General features: G+C 37.3%; 1 protein-coding gene across 1 annotated transcript in view; it reads left to right on the top strand.

Annotated features, from left to right (window-relative positions):
- Positions 1–27,463, top strand: part of kcnh4b (potassium voltage-gated channel, subfamily H (eag-related), member 4b) — a 92,211-nt gene that overhangs the window by 55,315 nt on the left and 9,433 nt on the right. The window contains exons 10-17 of the mRNA XM_061966662.2: positions 1,072–1,266; positions 1,341–1,540; positions 1,724–1,973; positions 3,848–4,062; positions 9,911–9,949; positions 14,901–15,274; positions 20,726–20,823; positions 25,076–25,149. Of these exons, the coding sequence (XP_061822646.1) occupies positions 1,072–1,266; positions 1,341–1,540; positions 1,724–1,973; positions 3,848–4,062; positions 9,911–9,949; positions 14,901–15,274; positions 20,726–20,823; positions 25,076–25,149 (1,445 nt within the window). The remainder of the gene's footprint in view (positions 1–1,071; positions 1,267–1,340; positions 1,541–1,723; positions 1,974–3,847; positions 4,063–9,910; positions 9,950–14,900; positions 15,275–20,725; positions 20,824–25,075; positions 25,150–27,463) is intronic.

The raw sequence follows: 27,463 nt of genomic DNA, 5'->3' as shown, positions 1-27,463 counted from the left end.
GTCTCAAACCAATCTTTTATAATAACACTCAAATGAGAGGAGTCATTTTCATGAGATTATTTAGTAATATTAGTGATTTGGCCCACGTGAATGAAAATAAAAGAAATCTTGTTTTTCATAAGCTATGGCTTAGTATTGTACAATATGTCTGGGTGGGGGTCCTGCTTTGGAAATCATTTGTACCCCTTTCAGAGATCACATTTAGTTCCTTTTAAACATCCTCATGTTGCACAATGAAATGTAAGCATAGGATGAAGTGTGCATTCCTGTAACTTTCTCTAGTAACAGCATTCCATGATTTATATAAATAAATTAAAAATTAATAATAAATGACAGTAGAATAAGCACACGTATGACTGAGGAGTCATAGTGTAACTTTGTGTGGTGTATGAGTTGTCCGACTTTTTGTGTGGCCATAAACGCACCAGTGGCTGAGTGGTATGCGTGTTGGTGACGGATGACAAGTTGGTTTTGGCCTGGTTTGTACGGCAGAAAATGACTAGTTTTTCGAGATAGAAGTTTTTTACTCATGTTTTTGGTGTGGTTATGGCCGAATATAAACAGTTTTGCTCAATAAAGTGATCGAAATAATTCCTGTCCTCGAAGCATCTCGATAGACGTTACAATAATTGAACGGTGTTGACGAACACCGTTAGGGCCGCTTGTTGTCACTGTCACTCAGAGTTGCATTGCAAAATTACACAGAATAAATGTGTTTATTTTGTTTAGAATTCAGATGGGATTTGATTTGGTGCGCGGCATATATTTGCTCTGTGCAGAGGACGCTTGAGCAGTGCGCAATTGCGCAGGCGCGCACCTTAGAGGGAACGTTGATTATGATCATTTAAAATGAATTATTTCAAATATGTTTATTTTAAGGAGTCAGAAAAATTCAAATAAAAATACAATTAATTTTGATGTTTTTAGCAAATTATAGTAAACATTTTTTTATTTTTTTTAAATTAATAAATATATTTATTTTTAGGTAAGATAAACATAATATTACAATTTATCTCTGGTCTGGATGATTTAGTTCTTGTCACCATGTTGTCCTCCCGTTTTTTCCCCAAGGATGGCTCCATGAGCTGGGCAAACGCCTGGAGATGCCGTACGTCAACAACACGGTCGGCGGCCCGTCGGTGCGCAGCTCGTACATCGCCGCCCTCTACTTCACCCTCAGCAGCCTGACCAGCGTCGGCTTTGGCAACGTGTGCGCCAACACGGACGCCGAGAAGATCTTCTCCATCTGCACCATGCTCATCGGCGGTATGCCGAAAGCCTCGTATGGAATAACATGCAGGTGGAAGGAGCTTCAAATTGTTTTGCTGCTATTCCCACAGCGTTGATGCACGCCCTGGTCTTCGGGAACGTGACGGCCATCATCCAGAGGATGTACTCGCGGCGCTCGCTTTACCACACGCGCATGAAGGACCTGAAGGACTTCATCCGCGTCCATGGGCTGCCTCAGCAGCTCAAGCAGCGCATGCTTGAGTACTTCCAGACAACGTGGTCGGTCAACAACGGGATAGACGCCAACGAGGTATGACTCCCATTCCGTTTGATGTCATCCCAACTCACAGCCACTAGATGGCGTAGGTGAACGCTATCTGACGGAGGCGTAACAGTACGTGTGTTTGTACATGTACTGTAGTTGTAAAGTGGCAAGCAGCTGACCGTCCACTCCCTAAACTCCAATCTCGCTGTGTTGCCCTCTGCATTCCAGCTCCTCCACGACTTCCCCGACGAGCTGCGGGCCGACATCGCCATGCACCTGAACAAAGACATCCTGCAGCTGCCCGTGTTTAAGGGCGCCAGCCGAGGATGCCTGCGCTCGCTCTCCCTCCACATCAAAACCTCCTTCTGTGTCCCCGGGGAGTACCTCATCCGCCAGGGGGACGCGCTGCACGCCAACTACTTTGTCTGCTCCGGTTCTTTGGAGGTGCTGAAGGACGGCATGGTGCTGGCCATACTGGGTTGGTAATCCGATCACACGTGTGCATCCAAATGGATGTTATTATAATTAGGTAACCTAATCACACGCAATAATACAATGTATCATGCGGCCATCCCTCATGTGCAATAATGAATGAATCATGACCTGCCATGATCAGACAATTACAGACTGTCATACTATAATTGGTTATCCGGGTCATAGTGTTATAAACATACTGTTTATTGAATTGTTCTTATTTTATCAAAAGTAAATTCTCTGTGCTTTTTTCATTTACTTATTTTTATTTAGTTATTTTTTATTATTATACTATTATTTTATTATACTTGTACCATTAATGCATTAACACTTAATATATTGCATGTTTCTTATTTTCTTAAAAGTAAATTCTCTGTACTTTTTTTATTTACTTCTTTTTATTTTAATAATTTGACTAAAACCAGTTATTTTTTAGTATTATACTATTATTTTATTATACTAGTATCATTAATGCAGTTACACTTAATATATTGCATTTTTCTTATTTTCTTAAAAGTAAATTCTCTGCTTTTTTAATTTACTTTTTATTTTGATAATTTGACTAAAACCAGTTATTTTTATTATTATACCAATGCAGCTGGGATAGGCTCCAGCACCCTCCGTGACCCCGAACGGGACAAGCGGTACAAAATGGATGGACGGATTATTATTTTATTATACTAATAACATTAATGCAGTAACACTTAATAGGTAACTTTTATTTATTTATTTTTCATCTATTTAATCAAAATAATGTAATATTTAAACCTCAGGGGAAAAAAGGCTGACTTTTTTGTCCTTTCAGCAAATGTTTGCTGTATTTTGGCCATAATTTTTATTGTGTTACTGCATTAAACAGAATTTTCCTAAGAGGATTTTTTTATGTTACATTTCTAAATTATAATGACTTTTTACCTTTAATTGCCAAATAAAGTTTTTAAAATTAAATTGATGAATATCCCTGCAGCCAAACAGGACATAGAAGACCTTCATTTTTCAAAGACCATTAAACATTTAAGATTTTTTTTTATCAACTTCAGCCATAAACAAACATACCAAACATGTACGATGATACCAAGCATGATCAAATGATGTCACAGTTTTCAATAAGTACACATTTGCATAACATGTTATTTTACTGATTTAAACCTGTGACATTGTCTGTTTGAGAGTGCTTTAAAAGGGTCCAAATAAAAAAAAATTACATAGTTGATATTTTTGTTAAGGACCAAAGTATTTTGGAGAGATTTATTAAGAAAATGTGTCCATCTGTGTTGGCCCTGCGATGAGGTAGCGACTTGTCCAGGGTGTACCCCGCCTTCCGCCAGAATGCAAATGAGATAGACTCCAGCACCCCCCGCGACCCCGAACGGGACAAGCGGTAGAAAATGGATTGATGGATGGATTTCATGCCTTTCAAACCTTAAAGACTTTAATGCTCTGTTTGGCTTTGAAGATAATTAAAATTAAATGATGAGGTGCTGACTTGTCCAGGGTGTACCCTGCCTTCTGCCCGAATGCAGCTGGGATAGGCTCCAGCCACCCCTGCGAGAGGGAGAAGCGGTAGAAAATGGATGGATGGATGTCCCCAGAGAGTTACTGTCATTTTTATAGTAGTGTATAACTCCAAAGACTATATTGATTTTGTTCATGATTTTAAATAATATTTATATGTTTTATTATACGTCTCTTTAATATCACTTCTTTTAACAATACTTTTTTTAAATCATATTTTTTTATATTATTTGATTGGCTTTAAGAAATTATGAATTAGTCAGTGAAACGTTAGTAAAGAATTAATCAGTTAAAAACTGACTTTGTTTGACATTTAAATGGAATATAATGTAAATATGAGCAAGCATGTGTTATGTTTTTAAGGAAAAGGGGACCTGATAGGCTCTGACCTTCCTGGAACCGATCAGGTGATCAAGACCAACGCCGACGTGAAGGCCCTTACGTACTGCGACCTCCAGTACATCAGCGTGCGCGGGCTGAGGGAGGTGCTGGACCTTTACCCTGAGTACGCCAGCGTGTTTGCCTCTGACATCCACAACAACCTGACCTACAACCTCCGGGAGGGCAGCCAAGATGAGGTATCGAACAACCACCTGTTTATTGGCCCTGAACAACAGAGACATGCTTTTATATATCAATAAATCTTTATGTATATCTTTATTTATTTATATATATATATATATATATATACATATATATATATATATATACAGTATATATATATATATATCAATCAATCAATCACTCAAAGTTTATTTATATAGCCCTAAATCACAAGTGTCTCAAAGGGCTGCACAAGCCACAACGACATCCTCGGTACAGAGCCCACATAAGGCCAAGGAAAAACTCACCCCAGTGGGACGTCGATGTGAATGACTATGAGAAATCTTGGAGAGGACCGCATATGTGGGTAACCCCCCCCATAACGAACTCTGAGAATTCACTGATGAAGTCCGAATAGGGCCCTGGGGGGCGGTAGATAACAGCCAGGTGGAGAGGCAGCGGTGTGACAAACCTCATAGTAAGCACCTCAAACGAGTTATATTTATTATTTAGGTTAGGGGTAAGGTTAAAGTTTTTGTTGTATATGAGTGCGACTCCCCCACCCCTTTTAATGGGACGGGCAATATGCGCTCCCGCATAGCCAGGAGGAGACGCCTCATCCAGCGCAAAAAAATCGTCTGGTTTGAGCCAGGTCTCGGCGAGACCAACGACGTCAAGATTATTGTCTCTAATGACCTCATTAACTAATAACGTTTTGGAAGATAATGATCTTATGTTTAAAAAGCCCATACTATAGGTAGTGGGCTGTTTTGAGGAGTTTTTGTTGAAATTATCCGTAGTAGCAATATTAATAATGTTGCGTTTATTATGCGTAGTGCACTTTAAATAATTTCGACCATATCTAGGAATTGATATGACGGGAATTTTCCGATTGTTTGCTTGATGCTGTGATAAACTGAACGCATCATAACTTGCCACCTCAGTAGAGTGCATGTCTACTTCTGACACAGTCATCACAGAAAAAACATTTTGTGAGTTGTGTATTATTCTCAGAGAATTGCTATATATATATATATTTATGTATGTATGTATATTTATATATATATATATCCTTATTTACATATTTATATGTATGTATATTTATATATGTATATTTATAAAAAAATATATATGTATGTATGTATATGATAAATATACATATGTATATATGTATGTATATTTATATCCATCCATCCATTGTCTACCGCTTGTCACTTTCGGGGTCGTGGGGGGTGCTGGAGCCTATCCATATTTATATATGTATATTTACAAATATATGTATGTATGTAAATATATATATTTATAAATACATTTTTGACAGCCCTAATATATAATTATTTTATTTTACGTTGCAACTACATTTAACAAAACTTCATATTGTTTGGGGCCAATCGCTTCATATACACCAGTGGTCCCCAACCGCGGACCGATTGGTACCGGGCCGCACAAGAAATTAAAAAAAATAATTAAATAAATAAATTATTTTTTTATTAAATCAACATAAAAAACACAATATATACATTATATATCAATATAGATCAATACAGTCTGCAGGGATACAGTCAGTAAGCACACATGATTGTATTTCTTTATGAAAAAAAACGGGAAAAAAATGTTGACCGGTTCGCAGCTACAAAAAGGTTGGGGACCACTGATATACACGCTGTAAATGTAATAAATTGTGGCTGTTTTACTCGCACTACTTTGGTGTTTGAGTCACAACCTTGTAGAAACGATATATTTTTTTTTACCACAGTGCCGTCTGCTGGATCCGGTGGGTCACAAAATAATCCCTCACATATTTTTAACAGAGCATCCTCAGAAGTTGATGCTGCTCTAGCATCCAACTTCTCTCCTGCCATCTGTTCACAGTTTGAGGGGGGAAAAAAAGAGAAACAGGACTCCGCCATGCCAACATCCCATGGTCTCCTCCTTCGCCGACACAGTGGGTGCTTTGGGCTTGTTCGTGTTCAAGGGCAGGAGTTACACTCGGACGATGACGTCCAGTTTGTGCAGCACTTAGTCCGCTCAATATAGCCTCGCAAGCAGATTGCAAGAATCCTAATACAGCATGGGGGTCCAAGCTGGCAGATGAAACCTTGTTTTTATTATTTTTAGCGTCAATAAAACCCTTAAGTCCCGGCTTCAAGCTGACTTTGAAGTGTCGCTGATGATAAAGCCGCCTCTTATTAGTTCCGCTGTGATTTATTTGTTTTGGGAAAAGAATTTGGAGAAGGGGGAAAGACTGCGTGCGAACGTCAAACCTTCCGCTTGGCGCCGGTGTCGCGCCCTGACGTCTAAAGAACAAGGTGGTGGGAGATGTGGCGTTCAGTGCCCCCCACGAGAGCTCTCTGTGAACGGCTGCCATGTTTAGTGAAGGTGGCTACACAACAATTCTTACACGACTTAAAGGGGTCCATTTCCGGCCTGCAGCTTATGTCCATTTAATTTCAATTAATGAATTACCAAGATGTACTGTATATTATTAGTAATGGCCCTAATAAACATTTGCTTTGTCAACTACAACACAAAGCTAAGAAGCACATGTCGACCCACACCGGAGTTTCAGCGTAGGGAAGAATATCAAATGCGAGTATATGCGTACAACTATGACTGACACTGAAGTCCCACTTTACAATGTGGGGCACTGGTGGTGTTCGCCCCCCTCTAAGGGATAAGGACGTTCTATTTACACCACTTTGTGGTTATTAATAAAAAGTCCACGGAGCTGCGGGGACACTTGACTTTTCGAGAAGTCGTCTCCTGCTGTCAAAAGACACGACAAGATGTGTCCCCCTCTGTCTCGTGCTCAGCAGCAAATACTCTCATACTGTTGTACTTGTTCTAAAAAGTACTAAGTCAAGAGTATCAACTTATAAAAACATAATTAGGTACAATATTGTTGTTGTTTTTTACTTAAATTAGAATTTTCACTTAGTTGTTTTTGAAAATGTTGTCTTTACAAAGGTGATTTTCTTGTTATTGTTATTTTGTTATAGTTATTTTAGATATCTTTCTCTGGATTCTTCGCAAGAAATTACAAAAAAGTTAATGGGTTATTTTGCTAGTTTTGGCATATATTGACCAGAAATTCTCTCTTCATATCGAGATATTTTTAAAATGTTGTTATTATTATTAAGACACAGTAATTATATACCATTTACGGGTTTTTTTTTATTACCCAATAAAAATTAATGGGTTATTTTGCTGGTTTTAGAATTGTTTGACCAAAAGTTTGACCTTTACAGAGATAAATGATAATAATCAATCAATCAATGTTTATTTATATAGCCCTAAATCACAAGTGTCTCAAAGGGCTGCACAAGCCACGACATCCTCGGTACAAAGTCCACATAAGGGCAAGGAAAAACTCACCCCAGTGGGACGTCGATGTGAATGACTATGAGAAACCTTGGAGAGGACCGCATATGTGGGTAACCCCCCCCCCTCTAGGGGAGACCGAATGCAATGGATGTCGAGTGGGTCTGACATAATATTGTGAGAGTCCAGTCCATAGTGGATCCAACATAATAGTAAGAGTCCATTCCATAGTGGGGCCAGCAGGACACCATCCCGAGCGGAGACGGGTCAGCAGCGCAGAGATGTTCCCAGCCGATGCACAGGCGAGCGGTCCACCCGGGTCCCGACTCTGGACAGCCAGCACTTCATCCATGGCCACCGGACCTGTGCCCCCCCCCCCCCCCCCCCCCCCCCCCCCCCCCCCCCCCCCCCCCCCCCCCCCCCCACAAGGAAGAGGGGAGCAGAGGAGAAAAGAAAAGAAACAGCAGATCAACTGGTCTAACAGGGGGGCTATTTAAAGGCTAGAGTATACAAATGAGTTTTAAGATGGGACTTAAATGCTTCTACTGAGGTAGCATCTCTAATTGTTTCCGGGAGGGCATTCCATAGTACTGGAGCCCGAATAGAAAACGCTATATAGCCCGCAGACTTTTTTGGGGCTCTGGGAATCACTAATAAGCCGGAGTTCTTTGAACGCAGATTTCTTGCCGGGACATATGGTACAATGCAATCGACAAGATAGGACGGAGCTAGACCGTGTAGTATTTTATACGTAAGTAGTAAAACCTTAAAGTCACATCTTAAGTGCACAGGAAGCCAGTGCAGGTGAGCCAGTATAGGCGTAATATGATCAAACTTTCTTGTTCTTGTCAAAAGTCTAGCAGCCGCATTTTGTACCAATTGTAGTCTTTTAATGCTAGACATAGGGAGACCCGAAAATAATACGTTACAGTAGTCGAGACGAGACGTAACGAACGCATGAATAATGATCTCAGCGTCGCTAGTGGATAAAATTGAACGAATTTTAGCGATATTACGGAGATGATAGAAGGCCGTTTTAGTAACACTCTTAATGTGTGATTCAAACGAGAGAGTTGGGTCGAAGATAATACCCAGATTCTTTACTGATTCGCCTTGTGTAATTGTTTGGTTGTCAAATGTTAAGGTGGTATTATTAAATAAATGTCGGTGTTTAGCAGGACCGATAATCAGCATTTCCGTTTTCTTGGCGTTGAGTTGCAAGAAGTTAGCGGACATCCATTGTTTAATTTCATTAAGACACGCCTCCAGCTGACTACAATCCGGCGTGTTGGTCAGCTTTAGGGGCATGTAGAGTTGGGTGTCATCAGCATAACAATGAAAGCTAACACCGTATTTGCGTATGATGTCGCCTAGCGGCAGCATGTAAATACTAAAGAGTGCAGGGCCAAGAACCGAACCCTGAGGAACTCCGCACGTTACCTTAACATAGTCCGAGGTCACATTATTATGGGAGACGCATTGCATAATAAATGGGTTATACTTGTATAGCGCTTTTCTACCTTCAAGGTACTCAAAGCGCTTTGACAGTATTACCACATTCACCCATTCACACACACATTCACACACTGATGGCGGGAGCTGCCATGCAAGGCGCTAACCAGCAGCCATCAGGAGCAAGGGGTGAAGTGTCTTGCCCAAGGACACAACGGACGTGACTAGGCTGGTAGAAGGTGGGGATTGAACCCCAGTAACCAGCAACAATCCAATTGCTGGCACGGCCACTCTACCAACTTCGCCACGCCGTCCGAATATATATTTAAACATTTATTTTATTTTATTGTGCTACTATTATTATAATTCTTATTAATATTACTATTATTATTATCATTAAGATGCAGTAATTATATACCATTCTTTTTTTAATTACAACACATCCATGAGTTATTTTGCTGGTTTTGGCATGTTTTGACCAAAAATATTGCTTTTTTTTGCTGTTATTATTATTATTATTATTATTATTATTATTATTATTATTATTATTATTATTATTAAGAGAAAGTATGTATATACCATTCAGTTTTTTTATTTTTTTTATTCCAAAATGTCAATTGGTTATTTTAGCTCATTTTGGAATATATTAACAAAAATAATCATGTCTTCCATAACAATCATGTCATAGTATTTAGGTATACGGTATATACATTTTAGGGTTTATTTAAAATATATATATCATTTTTATTGATGTTAAGTTCATTATATCCTGTTAAGCTAGTAATTTATTATTATTAGTAGTAGTAGTAGTAGTATTTTTATCATTATTATTAATATTTTATTTGACCTTTAGGTTTTTTTTGCAATAATGTACGAAAAATGTGTTATTTAATTTTGGCTTATTTTGCCAACAGTAGGGTTTTTTAGTACTAGAAGTCATATCAGTATTGTATATAATTTTTCGTTTTTTATTAATATTATGTTAGTTTTCTTAAGTCAAAGGTCATTTTGTTTCGGCAGATAAAATTTAAAACATTGCTCATGTGCGAATACAATAAATTGTGGGCTATCCCTTGCAGGCTGTAATTTACTTATTTTTCTTCTCTGCAGGGCCTCAGCAGGTTTTCAAGATCGCCAAGGATCCTCCATGTGAGTTCACGGCAATGCCAGTGCCTTTTTTTCCCGCTTCACATACTTGTTCTGGACAGTCTGTAAAGATACTCCAGGCTGCTTTTTTCTGGGACATGGCGAGCTGGGAGAGGGTCCAAGGACTTCCCCTACAGGTTGAAACTCATTTGTAGTGGAGAGCAGAAGAAGGTCTCTTGCGGCACAGCTCGCTAACTGGGTCAATAATTCCTATTAAGAAACCTCATTTTCTTACTGTCTACTACACGCTTGATGCTACACCTCATTTTTCTATTGTTGAAGTACTATCTGGAGGGCTTGGTTTTCACTATGAAATCTTGTCTGAGCAGTAGCAGCTTTCATTGTTCAAATCCATATTTTTATTAGGCTATTTGGTGTGCAAACGGCTCGATTTCTCCCTTAAAAATCATTTATTACAAAAAAAACCAGTTTAAAAGCAAAATAATGTACTATTTCGACACACATAAAGATCCTCTACATTAGTGGTCCTCAACCTTTTTAAACCCAAAGATCGGCTCCAAGGACTGGGGGGAAACTATTACAGTTTTCAAGTATTGCATCAATTACTACAGTATTATCACACCGAAATAAACTCACCTTTATGCAGAATCAGAGTCCTTGTTTCCCTAAAACTCATTTTGCTAGCTATGATGGAGGCTCAATCCAGTGCGATGGTGTGACGCTTGGGCGGAAGTGGAAATACCAAAAAGACAAAAAAAAAAAATCAAACAAATGTCTTTGCAGACTGGTAGGGGAGTTAGGGACCACTATTTTCTATAATAGGAGCACTCTGCTGTTTTTAAACAATTACCGCAAAAACAATAGTCAAAAATCCTCTCTATATGACGTGATCGCACTGATGTTTTTAAGCACTTACTGCAAAAATGTAAGTCAAAGATCGTCTTTATATGAAATCATCAAACCCCTGTTTTTAAGCACTTACTGCAAAAATGTAAGTCAAAGATCCTCGACATGATCGCACTGCTGTTTGTAGGCACGTACTGCAAAAACATAAGTCAAAGATCCTCTATATTGACATGATCGCACTGCTGTTTTTAAGCATTTACTGAAAAAATGTAAGTCAAAGATCCTCTCTATGTGACATGATTGCACTGCTGTTTTTAAGCACTTACTGCAAAAATGTAAGTCAAAGATCCTCTCTATATGACATGATCGCACTGCTATTTTTAAGCACTTACTGCAAAATCGTAAGTCAAAGATCCTTTCTATACGACGTGATCGCACTGCTGTTTTTAAGCACTTACTGAAAAAATGTATGTCACAGATCTTCTCTATATGACATGATCGCACTGCTGTTTTTAAGCACTTACTGCAAAAATGTAAGTCAAAGATCCTCTCAATACGACATGATCGCACTGCTGTTTTTAAGCACTTACTGAAAAAATGTAAGTCAAAGATCCTCTCTATATGACATGACCGCACTGTTGTTTTTAAGCACTTACTGCAAAAACATAAGTCAAAGATCCTCTCTATATGACATGATCACACTGCTGTTTTTAAGCACCTACTGCAAAAATCCTTGAAGCACATCCATTCTCTGTGACAGGAGCACTGTGCTGTTTTTAAGGACCTACAGCAAAAATGCAAGTCAAAGATATTCTCTAAATGACCGGAGCGCTCATCTATTTTTAAGGACCTACTGCAAAAACGCAAGTCAAAGATCCTCTCTATACAACATGATCGCACTGCTGTTTGTAAGCACTTACTGCAAAAATGTAAATCAAAGATCCTCTCTGTATGACATGATCCCACTGCTGTTTTTAAGCACCTACTGCAAAAATCCTTGAAGCACATCCATTCTCTGTGACAGGAGCACTGTGCTGTTTTTAAGGACCTACAGCAAAAAATGCAAGTCAAAGATTCTCTCATAACAGGAGCGCTCTGCTGTTTTTAAGCACCTACTGCAAAAACGCAAGTCAAAGATATTCTCTAAATGACCGGAGCGCTCATCTATTTTTAAGGACCTACTGCAAAAACGCAAGTCAAAGATCCTCTCTATACAACAGGATCGCAGTGCTGTTTGTAAGCACTTACTGCAAAAATGTAAATCAAAGATCCTCTCTGTATGACATGATCCCACTGCTGTTTGTAAGCACTTACTGCAAACATGTAAATCAAAGATCCTCTCTGTATGACATGATCCCACTGCTGTTTTTAAGCACTTACTGCAATTTGGAGTCACTACAACCACCGTAATGACCAACATTAACATACAGTAGCGTAGTAGGCCCAACTATGCATTAAAATATGGCAAACGTTTTTTTCTAATACATATGTTTCATATTTTTGGCCACTGTAACATTAGACACAGTTTGAACAGTAACACTGTGTTTGAATATTTGATTAAGTGATTATTTGGCTACCACTAGTACGTGTAACTCAGTTTGAGAATCACTGAGCTAAATTTAATGTCCAAATAAGGACATCAAGCTTGCCATGGCAAACCCTGCGAAAAAAGGGGTTACTTTCAAAACTTTTATGCAAACTCACGTCTAAATGCCTGAACTTTGTGATTAGATATTTGGGACACTTTTAACACGAATATCCAACTTTGTAGAAACATGCTTAAGTTCGAAAAGACGAATTTCCAACTTCTCCTTTAAGCACACTGCAAAAATGCTTGTCAAAGATTCTCTGTAACACAGGAGTGTGCTACTAAAACGTAAATCAAAGATCCCCTCTATATGACGGTAGTGCTCTGCTGTTGTTAAGCACTTACTGCAAAAATGCCTGTCAAAGATCCTCTCTGCAGTGTATGACAGGAGCGCTCTGCTGTAGCACTTACTGCAAAAATGTTAGTCAAAGACCCTTTATATCACAGGAGCGCTCTACTGTTCTTAGGGACCTACTATAAAAAATGCTTGTCAAAGATCCTCTCTATATGACAGGAGAGCTCTGCTGTTTTTAAGCACCTACTGCAAAAACGCAAGATCCTCTCTAAATGACAGGCACGCTTCTGCTGTGTTCAAGCACCTACTGCAAAAATGCTCATCAAAGATCCTCTATATGACAGGAGCGCTATGTGGTTTTTATGCACCAACTGCCAAAATGCTTGTCAAAGATCCTCTATATGACAGGAGCGCTATGTGGTTTTTAGGCACCAACTGCTAAAAAGCTTGTCAAAGATCCTCTATATGACAGGAGCGCTATGTGGTTTTTAAGGACCTACTCCAAAATACAGTAATTGGTGTTTTTAGGACCTATGTCAAAAACACCTGTCAGAGATTCTCTATACTTTATGACAAGAGTGTTGTGCTGTTTTTAGAAAATGTATAAAACCCAAAACCAGTGAATCTGGTACGTTGTGTAATTCATAAATAAAAACAGAATACAACGATTTGCAAATCCTTTTCAACTTATATTCAATTGAATAGATTGCAAAGACAAGATATTTAATGTTCAAACTGAGAAACTTTATTTTTTTTGGCAAATAATCATTAACTTAGAATTTAATGGCAGCAACACATTGCAAAAAAGTTGGCAGAGGAGCATTTTTACCACTGTGTTACATGGCCTTTCTTTTTAACAACACTCAGTAAACGTTTGGGAACTGAGGAGACCAATTTTTGTACCTTTTCAGGTGGAATTCTTTCCCATTCTTGCTTGATGTACAGCTTAAGTTGTTCAACAGTCCGGGGGTCTCCGTTGTGGTATTTTAGGCTTCATATTGCGCCACACATTTTCAATGGGAGACAGCTCTGGACTACAGGCAGGCCAGTCTAGTACCCGCACTCTTTTACGATGAAGCCAAGCTGTTGTAACACGTGGCTTGGCATTGTCTGGCTGAAATCAGCAGGGGCGTCCATGATAACGTTGCTTGGATGGCAACATATGTTGCTCCAAAACCTGTATGTACGTTTCAGCATTAATGGCGCCTTCACAGATGTGTAAGTTACCCATGTCTTGGGCACTAATACACTCCCATACCATCACAGATGCTGGCTTTTCAACTTTACGCCTATAAAAATCCGGATGGTTCTTTTCCTCTTTGGTCCGGAGGACACAACGTCCACAGTTTCCAAAAACAATTTGAAATGTGGACTCGTCAGACCACAGAACACTTTTCCACTTTGTATTAGTCCATCTTAGATTAGCTCAGGCCCAGCGAAGCCGGCTGCGTTTCCGGGTGTTGTTGGTAGATGGCTTTCGCTTTGCATAGTAGAGTTTTAACTTGCACTTACAGATGTACTGACAAACTGTAGTTACTGACTATGGTTTTCTGAAGTGTTCCTGAGCCCATTTGGTGATATCCTTCACACACTGATGTCGCTTTTTGATGCAGTACCGCCTGAGGGATCAAAGGTATCATCCTTTACGTGCAGTGATTTCTCCAGATCCTCTAAACCTTTTGATGATATTACGGGCCGTAGATGGTGAAATCCCTAAATTCCTTGCAATAACTCGTTGAGAAATGTTGTTCTTAAACAATTTTCTCACACATTTGTTCACAAAGTGGTGACCCTCGCCTCATCCTTGTTTGTGAATGACTGAACATTTCATGGAAACTGCTTTTATACCCAATCATGGCCCCCACCGATTCCCAATTAGCCTGTTTACCTGTGGGATGTTCCAAATTAGTGTTTTATGAGCATTCCTCAACTATTTCAGTCTTTTTTGCCACTTGTGCCAGCTTTTTTGAAACATGTTGCAGGCATCAAATTCCAAATGAGCTAACATTTGCAAAAAATAACAGTGTTTTCCAGTTCGAACATTAAATATCTTGTCTTTTCAGTCTATTCCATTGAATATAGGTTGAAAAGGATTTGCAAATCATTGTATTCTGTTTGTATTTACCATTTACACAACGTGACAACTTCACTGGTTTTGGGGTTTGTATTTAAGGGCCAGATTTCAATGGTATTTCAATTATAATTGATGCGCTCACTTTTGCCAGAATATCCCATGTGATTAAATTCCACTTCCTGTTTACCAGGAACCCAGACTGACTCCTATTGTTGAAACCAAGAGCGAGGTCCTGGACGACTCCTTCCATCTTTCGCCGGCCACGCGCTCCCGCCGTAACCTGCTGCTGCCCAGCCTGAGCAGCCCCGTCCGCCGCACGTCCCTTGGCAACCTCCTCGGCGACGAGCTGCGCCAGTTCAACGCCCTGCGACGCTGCCGCTCCCCCAACCTGAGCCGCGGCTTCCACGGTCAAAGTGTGTCGCCTCAGCCGCCCCCGAAGCGGGAGCACGCCGTCTCTCCGGCAGCGTCCGCTTCTTCCCACCGCGAGACGGGGGCCGAGCAGAAGCCATCGAAGCTGCTTATCCCCACCGTCACCTGTTTTGGACCCCCTGACCTTAGTCCCAGGTACTCTCACGCCACATTGGACCACACCTCTAATTTAGTGGTAATACAACAGGAAATCTTTTTTTCAATAATATTTTATCATTTAAAAGAAGAAAAAAAAAATCTTATTACATTTATTTTTTAGAAAATAAAGGGTCATTCATAGCAATGTGCATAAAATAAAATTTAATAATACAAATAAATATATTTGATATGCAGCTGAGATAGGCTCCAGCACCCCCCGCAACCCCAAAAGGGACATGCGGTAGAAAATGGATGGATGGATGGATTTTTATAACAAGTGCACTACATCATACTGATTTATATATTTTTTGTTTCATCTGAATTAATTATGATTCCAAATATTGTATTAAATAATGTATAATTATTGACAAAATTAGAATAACAAATACAATTAAAGCTGCAAGTAGCGATGGACGGGACCGACTTTGAGGGCTCATAAAATCCAAACCAGAGCAGTAATTAAAACTCTTTCATCAACTTTTAATCAGAAGGGTTCAATCTCTCTCCTGTGCTAATTTGAAGCCGACACGACAAACGCGCTCAGAGGAGATAATGTTTGAAAAAAGGTGACTGTTTTTACACAACTTTTGTTTTGAAGGGGGAATTGCAAACTTCCTGTTGATTTTTGCTGGGGGTTGTCAGTGTATGAAATATAGGTCTAAGTGAGACCTACATAGAGGTTTTATGTCTCTACGACATTCTTTCTGGGAGTTACAGGCAGTTTTGTCTGTGTTTTCTTCCTAGGGTGGCGCTAGAGCGCAATTTTGAGTTTTGGGGTTTGGTTTTTTGATTAGATCGCAATTTTCGCCAGTCCTGATGTGTGTGTCCAATTTGGTGAGTTTTGAAGCATGTTAAGGGGGTCAAATTACAGCTCAAAGAGGCGGCGGTATAATAATAAAACGCTAGAAATTCAATATGGTCCTCTGTCCCAAAGGGACTCGGTCCCTAACTAGAAAATTCCGGCGAACATTTTGATGGGCCTGCTATCTGTGCCATGGACCTCTGGCCGGGGGTTGTCGGAAGCCGCCATATTTTGAAGATGGTGCCGAGTGTCTGAATCCGAAAGTTTTAGGTGTAACTGTACAAAATGAGCTATAGAACTAGCCTATAACGTTAGCATGCTTACATAAAATTGTTAACATTTAGCATGTGCGCTAACGTTAGCATGATAACAGTTAGCATGTTTCATATGCCAAGTTATATGACTGTAAAGTGGATGGCTGCAGGGTTAGACAAATAACATGCTAACAGTTAGATTGTGTCACATACCAAGTTATATGACTCTCAGGTGTATGGCTGGGGAATTAGAATTAAAAGTGTAAAACTTGCTAAAAAAGTTAGCACTTTAATGTTAGCATGCTAACAGTTAGCATGTTTCATATACCAAGGTGTATGGCTGCAGAATTAGACAAATAACATGCTAACAGTTAGCTTGTTGTCACATACCAAGTTATATGACTGTAAGGTGTATGGCTGGGGAATTAGAGTAAAAAGTGTAAAAATAGCTTAAAAAGTTAGCACTTTAAGTTAGCATGTTTCATATACCAAGTTATATGACTGTAAGGTGTATGGCTGGGGAATTAGAGTAAAAAGTGTAAAAATAGCTAAAAAAGTTAGCACTTTAAGTTAGCATGTTTCATATACCAAGTTATATGACTGTAAGGTGTATGGCTGCAGAATTAGACAAATAACATGCTAACAGTTAGCTTGTGTCACATACCAAGTTATATGACTAAGGCAGTGTTTTTCAACCTTTCCTGAGCCAAGGCACATTTTTTACGTTGAAAAGGTCCAGAGGCACACCACCAGCAGAAATCATTAAAAAAACGAAACTCAATTGACAGTAAAAAATTGTTGTCGCAATTGTTGGATATGACCTCTGAAAGGGACAAGCGGTAGAAAATGGATGGATGGATGGACTTTAAACCATAACCAAGCATGCGTCACTATAGCTCTTGTCTCAAAGTAGGTGTGCTGTCACATCACGCTGTGACTTATTTTGAGTTTTTTTCTGTTTTCCTGTGTGTAGTGTTTTAGTTCTTGTCTCGCGCTCCTATTTTGGTGGCTTTTTCTCTCTTTTTGGTATTTTCCTGTAGAAGTTTCATGTGTTCCTTTGAGTGATTATTCCCGCTTCTACTTTGTTTTAGCAATCAAGAATATTTATGTTGTTTTTAATCCTTCTTTGTGGGGACATTGTTAATTGTCATGTCATGTTCGGATGTACATTGTGGACGCCGTCTTTGCTCCACATTAAGTCCTTGCTGTCGTCCAGCATTCTGTTTACTTTTAGCCAGTTCAGTTTTAGTTTCGTTCTGCATAGCCTTCCCTAAGCTTCAATGCCTTTTCTTAGGGGCACTCACCTCTTGTTTATTTTTGGTTTAAGCATTAAACACCTTTTTACCTGCACGCTGCCTCCCGCTGTTTCCGACATCTACAAAGCAATTAGCTATCGGCTGCCACCTACTGATATGAAAGAGTATTACACGGTTACTCTGCCGAGCTCTAGACAGCACCGACACTCAACAACAACACATCATTTGCAGGCTATAATTACTGGTTTGCAAAAAATATTTTTAACCCAAATAGGTGAAATTAGATAATCTTCCACGACACTAGTATGCCGCGGTACAGTGGTTGAAAAACACTGGACTAAGGTGTATGGCTGGGGAATTTGAGTAAAAAGTGTAAAAATAGCAAAAAAGGTTAGCACTTTAATGTTAGCATGCTAACAGCGTAGCAAGTGTCACATACCAGGTTAAATGACTGTAGGGTAAACAGTTACAAATATATTAGAGACGTGTACATATGAAATGATTGTAAAAATACAAATGTATTAACAAAATACTTGCTGAAAGTTGATTCAAAAAGCAAAAAATATAAACATTATTATTATTATCATGAGCGTATATAATATTTTAAGGTAATAATTGTTGCAGTATTACATTCCAAAGTCTCCCTACATCTAAATAAAATTTGAGGTAATTTCATCTCCATTGTTTTTGCCGTGTCTTATTTGTTTGTGGAAGACAACGAACAGAAATAGATTGAATTCTGGGTTGTTTTTGTCGAGTTTCAATCCTTTTTCTCATTCCCTATTGCAGAGCTGGGCAAATATTTTGACTCGGGGGGCCACATTGAGAGAAAAAAATATATCTGGGGTGCCAATGCGTATGTGTGTATAAATTATAAGTACACATTTAGCTGTACAAATCTGCTGTACAGTATGTGTGTTGGGGTCCCTTTTTTTTCCAGTAGCACTAATAAAAAAAAGTCACAATGTCCGATAGAGTTCTAAAAAAGTTATGACAGACAACCTCAAAAAAAGGAATGGAATTTTGCAGTTTTTTTTACTGAATGGGACACCCAAAATGTACATTAAAATAAAGAAAGTGGTATTTACAATATTAACTATGAATAGAATAGAATAGAAAGTACTTTAATGATCCCTGGGGGAAATTCAGCACCACAGTTCGCTCACAATAAACAATAAACACTTAGGTATTTTTTACATGTGAATAATATAAATACAGTCTGTTATACAGCATTATTCACATGTGAATAATATAAATACAGTCTATTATACAGCATTATTCACATGTGAAAATAAACTAATAAAACACTGAGTATTAAACAACATATGAACATCACTCCTCTTTTCCTTCTCAGATCACGCAAAACACAACAAAAATGTACCAAACAACAAAATATGAATGCAAAGTGTAATAAACACCTACAATATGATATATTACCACTTTCATGCAGACATTTGCTTCTGCATCTGTTCCTGACACATGCGTTTGGGGCTGGCTGCTCCGAAAACAAACCTCGCCCACTCTGCTTTGTTCCTCGTTTGACAAATGTGCTTTCATTCACTAACGGTGTTACAAAAAAGATCAATTAGAATAATACATAATGTTGGATATAGAGAACAATTATTGAAATTCAACGATTTGGTGCATTTGCCAACAGCTAAAATGATGTACAAAGCAAACTATAACCTGCTACCCAAGAATGTACAACAATTATTCTCAACAAAAGAGGAGAAATATAACCTTCGAGGAAAATCTCATTTAAGATATTTGTATGCTCGTACAAGACTTAAAACCTTTAATATATCAGTATGTGGAATGAAATTATGGAATGGATTAACCAAAGAAATCAAACACAGCACCAATATGATTCAGTTTAAGAGACTGTTCAAATTACAAGTGTTCACAAAGTATCGTATTTTTCGGAGTATAAGTCGCTCCGGAGTATAAATCGCACCGGCCGAAAATGCATAATAAAGAAGGAAAAAAACATATATAAGTCGCATTGGAGTATAAGGCGCATTTTTGGGGGAAATTTATTTTATAAAACCCAACACCAAGAATAGACATTTGAAAGGCAATTTAAAATAAATAAAGAATAGTGAACAACAGGCTGAATAAGTGTACGTTATATGAGGCAGAAATAACCAACTGAGAACGTGCCTGGTATGTTAACGTAACATATTATGGTAAGAGTCATTCAAATAACTATAACATATAGAACATGCTATACGTTTACCAAACAATCTGTCACTCCTAATCGCTAAATCCCATGAAATCTTATACATCTAGTCTCTTACGTGAATGAGATAAATAATATGATTTGATATTTTACGGTAATGTGTTAATAATTTCACACATGAGTCGCTCCTGAGTATAAGTCGGCCAAATTATGAAAAAAACTGCGACTTATAGTCCGAAAAATACGGTACACAGAACAAGAACTATGATGAACACCTTGAACACTTTTTTTTTCCGTTTTAAATTGTTTTTTTTTATTGAGACAAAGATTATTTATGTATTTAATATTTGTATGCTTACTATGGTATATTATTAAAATTGCATGGTATGAAAAGAGGTAGGATTAAATAAGCTCTGCTTCTTGCTACTCCTTTTCGGACGTGCTGTAATGAAACAACTGTAATTGTGTGATGCATTACATTGTATCGTATGCATGCTCCAAATAAACTGAAACTGAACTGAATTGAACTGAGCTGCTGTGACGTAGATTACCGCAATAACTCGTAAAACACCCAAAAGCGCAGATTTCAACCATTGAAAGACTTTCTATAGTTCAAAACTTACGGTCATTTAAAAACAGCACTGCACATCATAACGGCGGCTACAGTTTTGATGTTAAAGGTCTAAAAAATGTACGTAGAACGTCTGGCGGTTCGTATTTTGCCCAGGCCTGCCATATTGGCTTCCATGAGCCAAAATGTCTGTGTTCATGTTTCCCGGAGTCTTGCCGAAAGTTGCAAATATGAGTAAGTGCTGGTTCAGAGAGCTCGGAGGTCGTGTCCAAGTCCACCTGGGCCCCTGCCAGCCGCCTCTCTCCTGGCACACGTGTGAGCGCTCTGCTGGCTCCAGCCGTAATTGAAGATCTACTCTCGTGTCACTCTTCACCTCTCTGTTTAAGGGTTGTGGACGGCATCGAGGACAATGGACACGCGTTCCATTTCAATGTGGAGCACACCGGGCCCAGAGCCAGAACAGGAAGCGCCAGCAGCACCCAAGGTAGGCCAAAGCGCCGCCTGCCAGGGGTTACCTGCGTGCCAGATGGCTTCAGGTTAACTCGCCACTTTAAAGCTCACTCCTCCTTGTGGGGAAACGGGAGAAGCTCGCTTCGGTTGCTAAAATCTAAAGTAGCGAGATCAAAAGAAGATCACTATCATTATGGGATGACTTTCACTTTTATTTCAGTCATCAAGTAGGCACACACTTGCCACCTCTTTCTTTCTTTCATTTGTTTATTCAACAACGCTGTATGTTTTTTATTGCTTATAGTTTGTAGCGACCTGCACAACAATAGTCTTTATATTAAACAGAACTAGATGAGGCAATTCCTGAAGGAATTGCGTGTGAATGCTCCAATGCTGAAGTTGAACTGAAATGCTGACAGAATGTAGTATGAATGTAAGAATAGTTTGAATGTTTGAATGTTGAAGAGTTTGAATTTCCAGAAAAACCGAATTTTTGTTTTGGAACTTGGGAAAGTGTTGTCCAGGATGAGTGGAATATGTTGATGTTGGAATGGTTTGAATAGGTTGAAAAATTGTGGGAATTGTGAAACTTGGAAAAAGGTCTCATTCATTTAAATGGGAACTTCCTGGAATTTTGGGAAAAGCGGGAATGTTTCCAGTTCCTAAACCAACTTCTTTTTTTGTCCTGACCAAGAAAAATGTTTTTCCGGTGGAACAGTTGAAGTGGGATGGAAAAAGGTTGGAAATATGCTTAGAAAAAAAACAGGAATTCCTGGAAGTTTGTTGAACGTGGAAAAATGATAGTTTGAATGTCCAAGATGAGTTGAATGTGTTGAAGGTGGAATGGGTTGAAGAATGTAGGAATTGTGGAAGTTTGAAGAATGGACAATTCATTTTGAATGGGGAAAATGAAAAAAAAAAGGAATTATGGGAAATCCAGGAAAAAAAATTTAAATTGTTGAAGTAGAGCACTCAATTCCCAAACAGGGTGAATATTTTGAAGTCGGAACAGTTTGAATCAGATGAAAAATGTGGGAGTTGTGGAACTTTGAAGAATGTCTCATTAATTTAAATGGGAACGTCCTGGAAATTTGGGGAATTTTGGGAAAAGCTGGATTTAAAAAAAAAAAGAAAAAGATTAATAGCATGAATGTCCCGAATGAGCTAAATTGGTGGGTGTTGGAATTGTTTAAATCCGTCAAGAAACGTTGAAGTATTAACAGTTTTTAAATTGAGAAATTGTATTATGGAATTCCTGAAATTTCTGGAAAACCGGGAATGTTTCCAGTTCCTAAACCAACTTGTTTTTTTGTCCTGACTAAGAAAAATGTTTTTACGGTGGAACAGTTGAAATGGAATGGAAAAAGGTTGGAAATATGGTTAGAAAAAAAAACTGGAATTCCTGGAAATTTGTTGAACGTGGAAAAATGTTACTTTGAATGTCCAAGATGAGTTGAATGTGTTGAAGGTGGAATGGTTTGAATGGGTTGAAGAATGTAGGAATTGTGGAAGTTTGAAAAATGGACAATTCATTTTGAATGGGGAAATTGAAAAAAAAAAAAAAAAAGGAATGATGGGAAATCCTTGAATTTTTTTTAGAATTGTTGAAGTAGAGCACTTAATTCCCAAACAGGTTGAATATTTTTAAGTCAGAACAGTTTGAATCAGATGAAAAATGTGGGAGTTGTGGAACTTTGAAGAATGTCCCATTGATTTAAATGAGATCTTCCTGGAAATGTGGGAATTTTGGGAAAAGCTGGATTAAAAAAAAAAAAAAGATCAATAACATGAATGTCCCGAATGAGCTGAATTGGTGGGTGTTGGAATTGTTTAAATCTGTCAAGAAATGTTGAAGTATTAACAGTTTTTTAATTGAGAAATTGTATTCTGGAATTTCGGGAAAACCGGGAATGTTTCCAGTTCCTAAACCAACTTGATTTTTTGTCCTGACCAAGAAAAATGTTTTTCCGGTGGAACAGTTGAAATGGGATGGAAAAAGGTTGGAAATATGGTTAGGGAAAAAAACAGGAATTCCTGGAAGTTTGTTGAACGCGGAAAAATGATAGTTTGAATGTCCAAGATGAGTTGAATGTGTTGAAGGTGGAATGGTTTGAATGGGTTGAAGAATGTAGGAATTGTGGAAGTTTGAAAAATGGACAATTCATTTTGAATGGGGAAATTGAAAAAAAAAAAAAAAAGGAATGATGGGAAATCCTGGAATTTTTTTAAAATTGTTGAAGTAGAGCACTTAATTCCCAAACAGGTTGAATATTTTGAAGTCGGAACAGTTTGAATCAGATGAAAAATGTGGGAGTTGTGGAACTTTGAAGAATGTCCCATTGATTTAAATGAGAACTTCCTGGAAATTTGGGAATTTTGGGAAAAGCTGGATTAAAAAAAAAAAGATTAATAGCATGAATGTCCCGAATGAGCTGAATTGGTGGGTGTTGGAATTGTTTAAATCCGTCAAGAAATGTTGAAGTATTAACAGTTTTTTAATTGAGGAATTGTATTATGGAATTCCTGGAATTTCGGGAAAACAGGGAATGTTTCCAGTTCCTAAACCAACTTGTTTTTTTGTCCTGACTAAGAAAAATGTTTTTACGGTGGAACAGTTGAAATGGGATGGAAAAACGTTGGAAATATGGTTAGAAAAAAAACAGGAATTTCTGGAAATTTGTTGAACGTGGAAAAATGGTAGTTTGAATGTACAGGATGAGTTGAATGTGCTGAAGGTTGGATGGATTGAAGAATGTAGGAATTGTGGAAGTTTGAAAAATGGACAATTCGTTTTGAATTGGGAAAATTAAAAAAAGAAGGAATAATGGGAAATCCAAAATGAAGTTGTAAGAATGTGTGGGGGTGAAAAACATAATTTTATTACCATAAAGGCATTATTTCACATAAAAAAATTAATAGAAAAGATAGGAATTGTAATTGTAATTTTTGTGTGAGGGTGAAAAATATAATAGTATTACTACCATAAAGGCATTGTTTACAGAAAAAATGTTTAATAATACAATAATAAAGTCATAATATTATGTGGAGAAAAAATATTTAAGTATCATAAAGATAGCATTTTACAGAAAGGAATTGTAATTTTACAAAAAATAAAGTTGAAAGAATGTGTGGGGGTGGACAAACATAATTGTATTACTACTATAAAGGCATTGTTTACAGAAAACATTTTTAATAATACAACAATAAAGTCATAATATTATGTGGGGAATATTTTTTTTATTTTAGGAGCATATATGTAGTGTTTTACAAAAGGGAATTGTAATTTTCCAAAACTAATGTTGTTATATGTGAACAAGAAGGCATTGTTTTATAGAAAAATGTTTAATATTACAAGAATACATTTGTGATTTTGTTTGGGGAGAGGGGGGGGGGGGGGGCATTTGGTTGTACTAATATAAGAATACAGTTTTTACAATATGGAATACATAATTTTACCACAATAAAGTCAGACTTTTACAGAGAAACTTATAATATTACGAGAATAAATTAATTAGATTTTCTGGGGGAAAATTGTAACGCTACTACAATAAAGTCAGACATTTACATTAAAAAAGTTGCAATTTTACAGAAATAAAGTGGTAATATAATGTGGAGGAACATGATTCTACTACAGTAAAAGTACAAGTGAAGTATAAATAAAGCATAAAAGAATACATGTGTAAAGTTATGAAGAAATATTTTACTTTACAAGAATAAAGTTGTCATTTTAAAAGAAGAAAATTGTAAATGCTGTAATTTTTTTATTTGGTGTACTGTTACATAATAGCCATATTTATTCTTGATAGGATTCATTTTCATAATTTTATCCCCAAAAAATTGTAATGAGGAAGAAGTCCTGTTAATACCAAAAAAAGTGGATTTTTTTACGTATTTATTAAAGTCACAGTTAATAAAAGATCACAACATGGAATGAAGTTCTGTTTTGTTTGAATGTTTTTTTGTTTTGTTTTTATTGAAAAGTTACAAGACATAAAAAACACAATATAATATGATGTAAAAATATAATAAAATTTACCTGTTGACTCCAAGTAACCATCTCATTACGAGCTAGTTAGTTTTTTTTTTTTCTTGATTACAGTTTGCTGGCATTAGGTCCAAATGTGGTTAGTGATGGAGCTTTGGGGATACATAACTGAAAGTTGACACTAACTTTAATGTGCAGGACTCCTCACACATCTTTTTCAGAGTAAAATGACTGAATCTACTACTACTAAAAGAGTAGAAGGCCGGAAATACAAACTATTTACTATTATTTATATTTCCAGATTCCACGCGGGTCAATTCTCTGCTTCTGGAAACCGAGGAGGTCCGGCAGAGTATAAGCCAACTCCACCAAAAGGTAACAAAGTTGTTGCTGGCACACTATTTTCCCTTTTTATACACCAGTTTTAAATAAGTGTCACATCATGTAATGAAAGTGTGTTGTCCAAAAATCGAGCTTTGATACCAACAATTATGACAGTTTGCTGAGAACACGCTATTATTATGTTTGTCTGTAGCTTTAATGCTAATGAGCATTGTTTGTCCCCACATGTCTCTAATAGTGTGTCTCCAAGAAGCAATACTGTATACTTTTTAAATATACGCTGTAACTCTGCGCTTGTCCAATGTAATAGATGTCAGATATCACATACAGCAATGTAACATTAAGGCAGGGGTGTCAAACGTAAAGCCTGAGGGCCGGATCAGGCCCGCGAACAGGTTTTATCCGGCCCGCGGGATGAGTTTGCCAAGTATAAAAATGTACCTGAAATTTTTGAATGAAAGAAACAGCTGTTCTACATGTGTCCACTGGATGTCGCAATAGCAATTCTTTGTATCTTTGTAGATGATGCTACATATGTACAAAATAAACCACATGATGTTAGTACATCACTCAAGGAAAATGTTCGAACTACATAAATAGCATCCTGTGATTTATCTTGATAGATTGAAAATTGACACCAATGATTTGACTGATGAACATTATAACATAATTTATTCAGAAAATATAAAGAACGACAAATACAGATAGAATACTATTAACCGCAACAAGTAACTGTAAAAAAAAACCTCAACAAAATTATGATTTGTACATTTTCAGAATGTGCTTGTTCTATTTTCAAACAAAGATCTGAAGTTGTCTTTATTTTTAAGTTATCGTGCTGTGATTTTACCAGTCCAGCCCACTTGGGAGTAGATTTTTCTCCATGTGGCCCCCGATCTACAGAAAACGTAAGGCCCTAGGGCCGGATCAGGCTGAGCGAACAGGTTTTATCCGCCCCGTGGAATGAGTTTGCTAAGTATAAAAATGTACCTGAAATTTTTGAATGAAATAAACTGCTGTTCTAAATGTGTCCACTGGATGTCGCAATAGCAATTCTTTGTATCTTTGTAGCTGATACTACATATGTACAAAATAAACCACATGATGTTAGTACATCAGTCGAGGAAAATGTTCAAACTACATAAATAACATCCTGCGATTTATCTTGATAGATTGAAAATGAACACCAATGATTTGACTGATGAACATTATCACATAATTTATTCAGAAAATATATATAACGACAAATACAGATAGAATACTATTAACCGCAACAAGTAAGTGTAAAAAAAACCCTCAATAAAATTATGATCTGTACATTTTCGGAATGTGCTTGTTCTATTTTCAAACAAAGATCTGAAGTTGTCTTTATGTTTAAGTTATCGTGCCGTGCTTTTACCAGTCCAGCCCATTTGGGAGTAGATTTTTCTCCATGTGGCCCCCCATCTAAAATGAGTTTGACACCTCTGCATTAAGGAGTTAGACAAGAAAACACAAACGTTAGCAACACTGGCATAGCTAAGTGAGCTACAATGCTAACAATATACTCATACAGCAACAATAATGCTAAGTTAGCCTATTTGTGTAAAAAAAAAATTATAATTTATAAACGGATAACTTAAATTTTAATATGTGTAATGAAGCCTTTTTTTTTTTTACCAAGTTCTTTTAAATATTGATGAAAAACACTTTATAAAATTGATGAATTATTGTTTTTATTATTATTATCATCATTATCTAGTTCGGCTCACAGGTGGTGTGATGTCAAATGAGGATGGGTATTTTACCTTCAGGACATCATGAAAATCTGCAACTTCTAAGCTGAAAATTCTCTTAAAAGGGGAGCAATTAAGTGAGAGAAATGATTAATTTTATAAGAATAAAGTTATGGTATTATAAGGAAAGGTTTTTTGCAGATTAAGTAAATATATTGATAGAAAAACATTTTCATTTTCCAAAAGCAAAAAATCCTTTGAGCAAAAAAAGTTGTAATTTTTCAACAATAAAACGTAAAATTATAAAGTAAGAAAACTAGTTTGAATTTTAAAATAGTTGCAATAATATAAAAAGTTTGATTTAACAAGAGTAAAGTTTTTATAGTATGTGGAAAAAAATACTTTTCCAAGAATGTCATTATTTTGGACAATAAAGCAATATTAGAAAAAACGTTTGTAATGTTACAAGAATAATGTAGCATTAAGAGAAAAACTCATTTTCTGAAAATAAAGTGGTAATATTAAGAGAAAAATCTGAAAATTATGTGAAAAAAAAAATAATTTTACAAGAATAAAGTCATAATTTTACAAGAATAATCTTGTAGTACTATTAGAAAGATTAATAATTTTCC

The sequence above is a fragment of the Nerophis lumbriciformis genome, linkage group LG11 (genome assembly GCF_033978685.3).
Source record: "Nerophis lumbriciformis linkage group LG11, RoL_Nlum_v2.1, whole genome shotgun sequence".
Classification (NCBI taxonomy): domain Eukaryota; kingdom Metazoa; phylum Chordata; class Actinopteri; order Syngnathiformes; family Syngnathidae; genus Nerophis; species Nerophis lumbriciformis.
The sequence above is the reverse complement of the archived record's forward strand: the minus strand, read 5'-3'. Positions and strand labels throughout refer to the sequence as shown.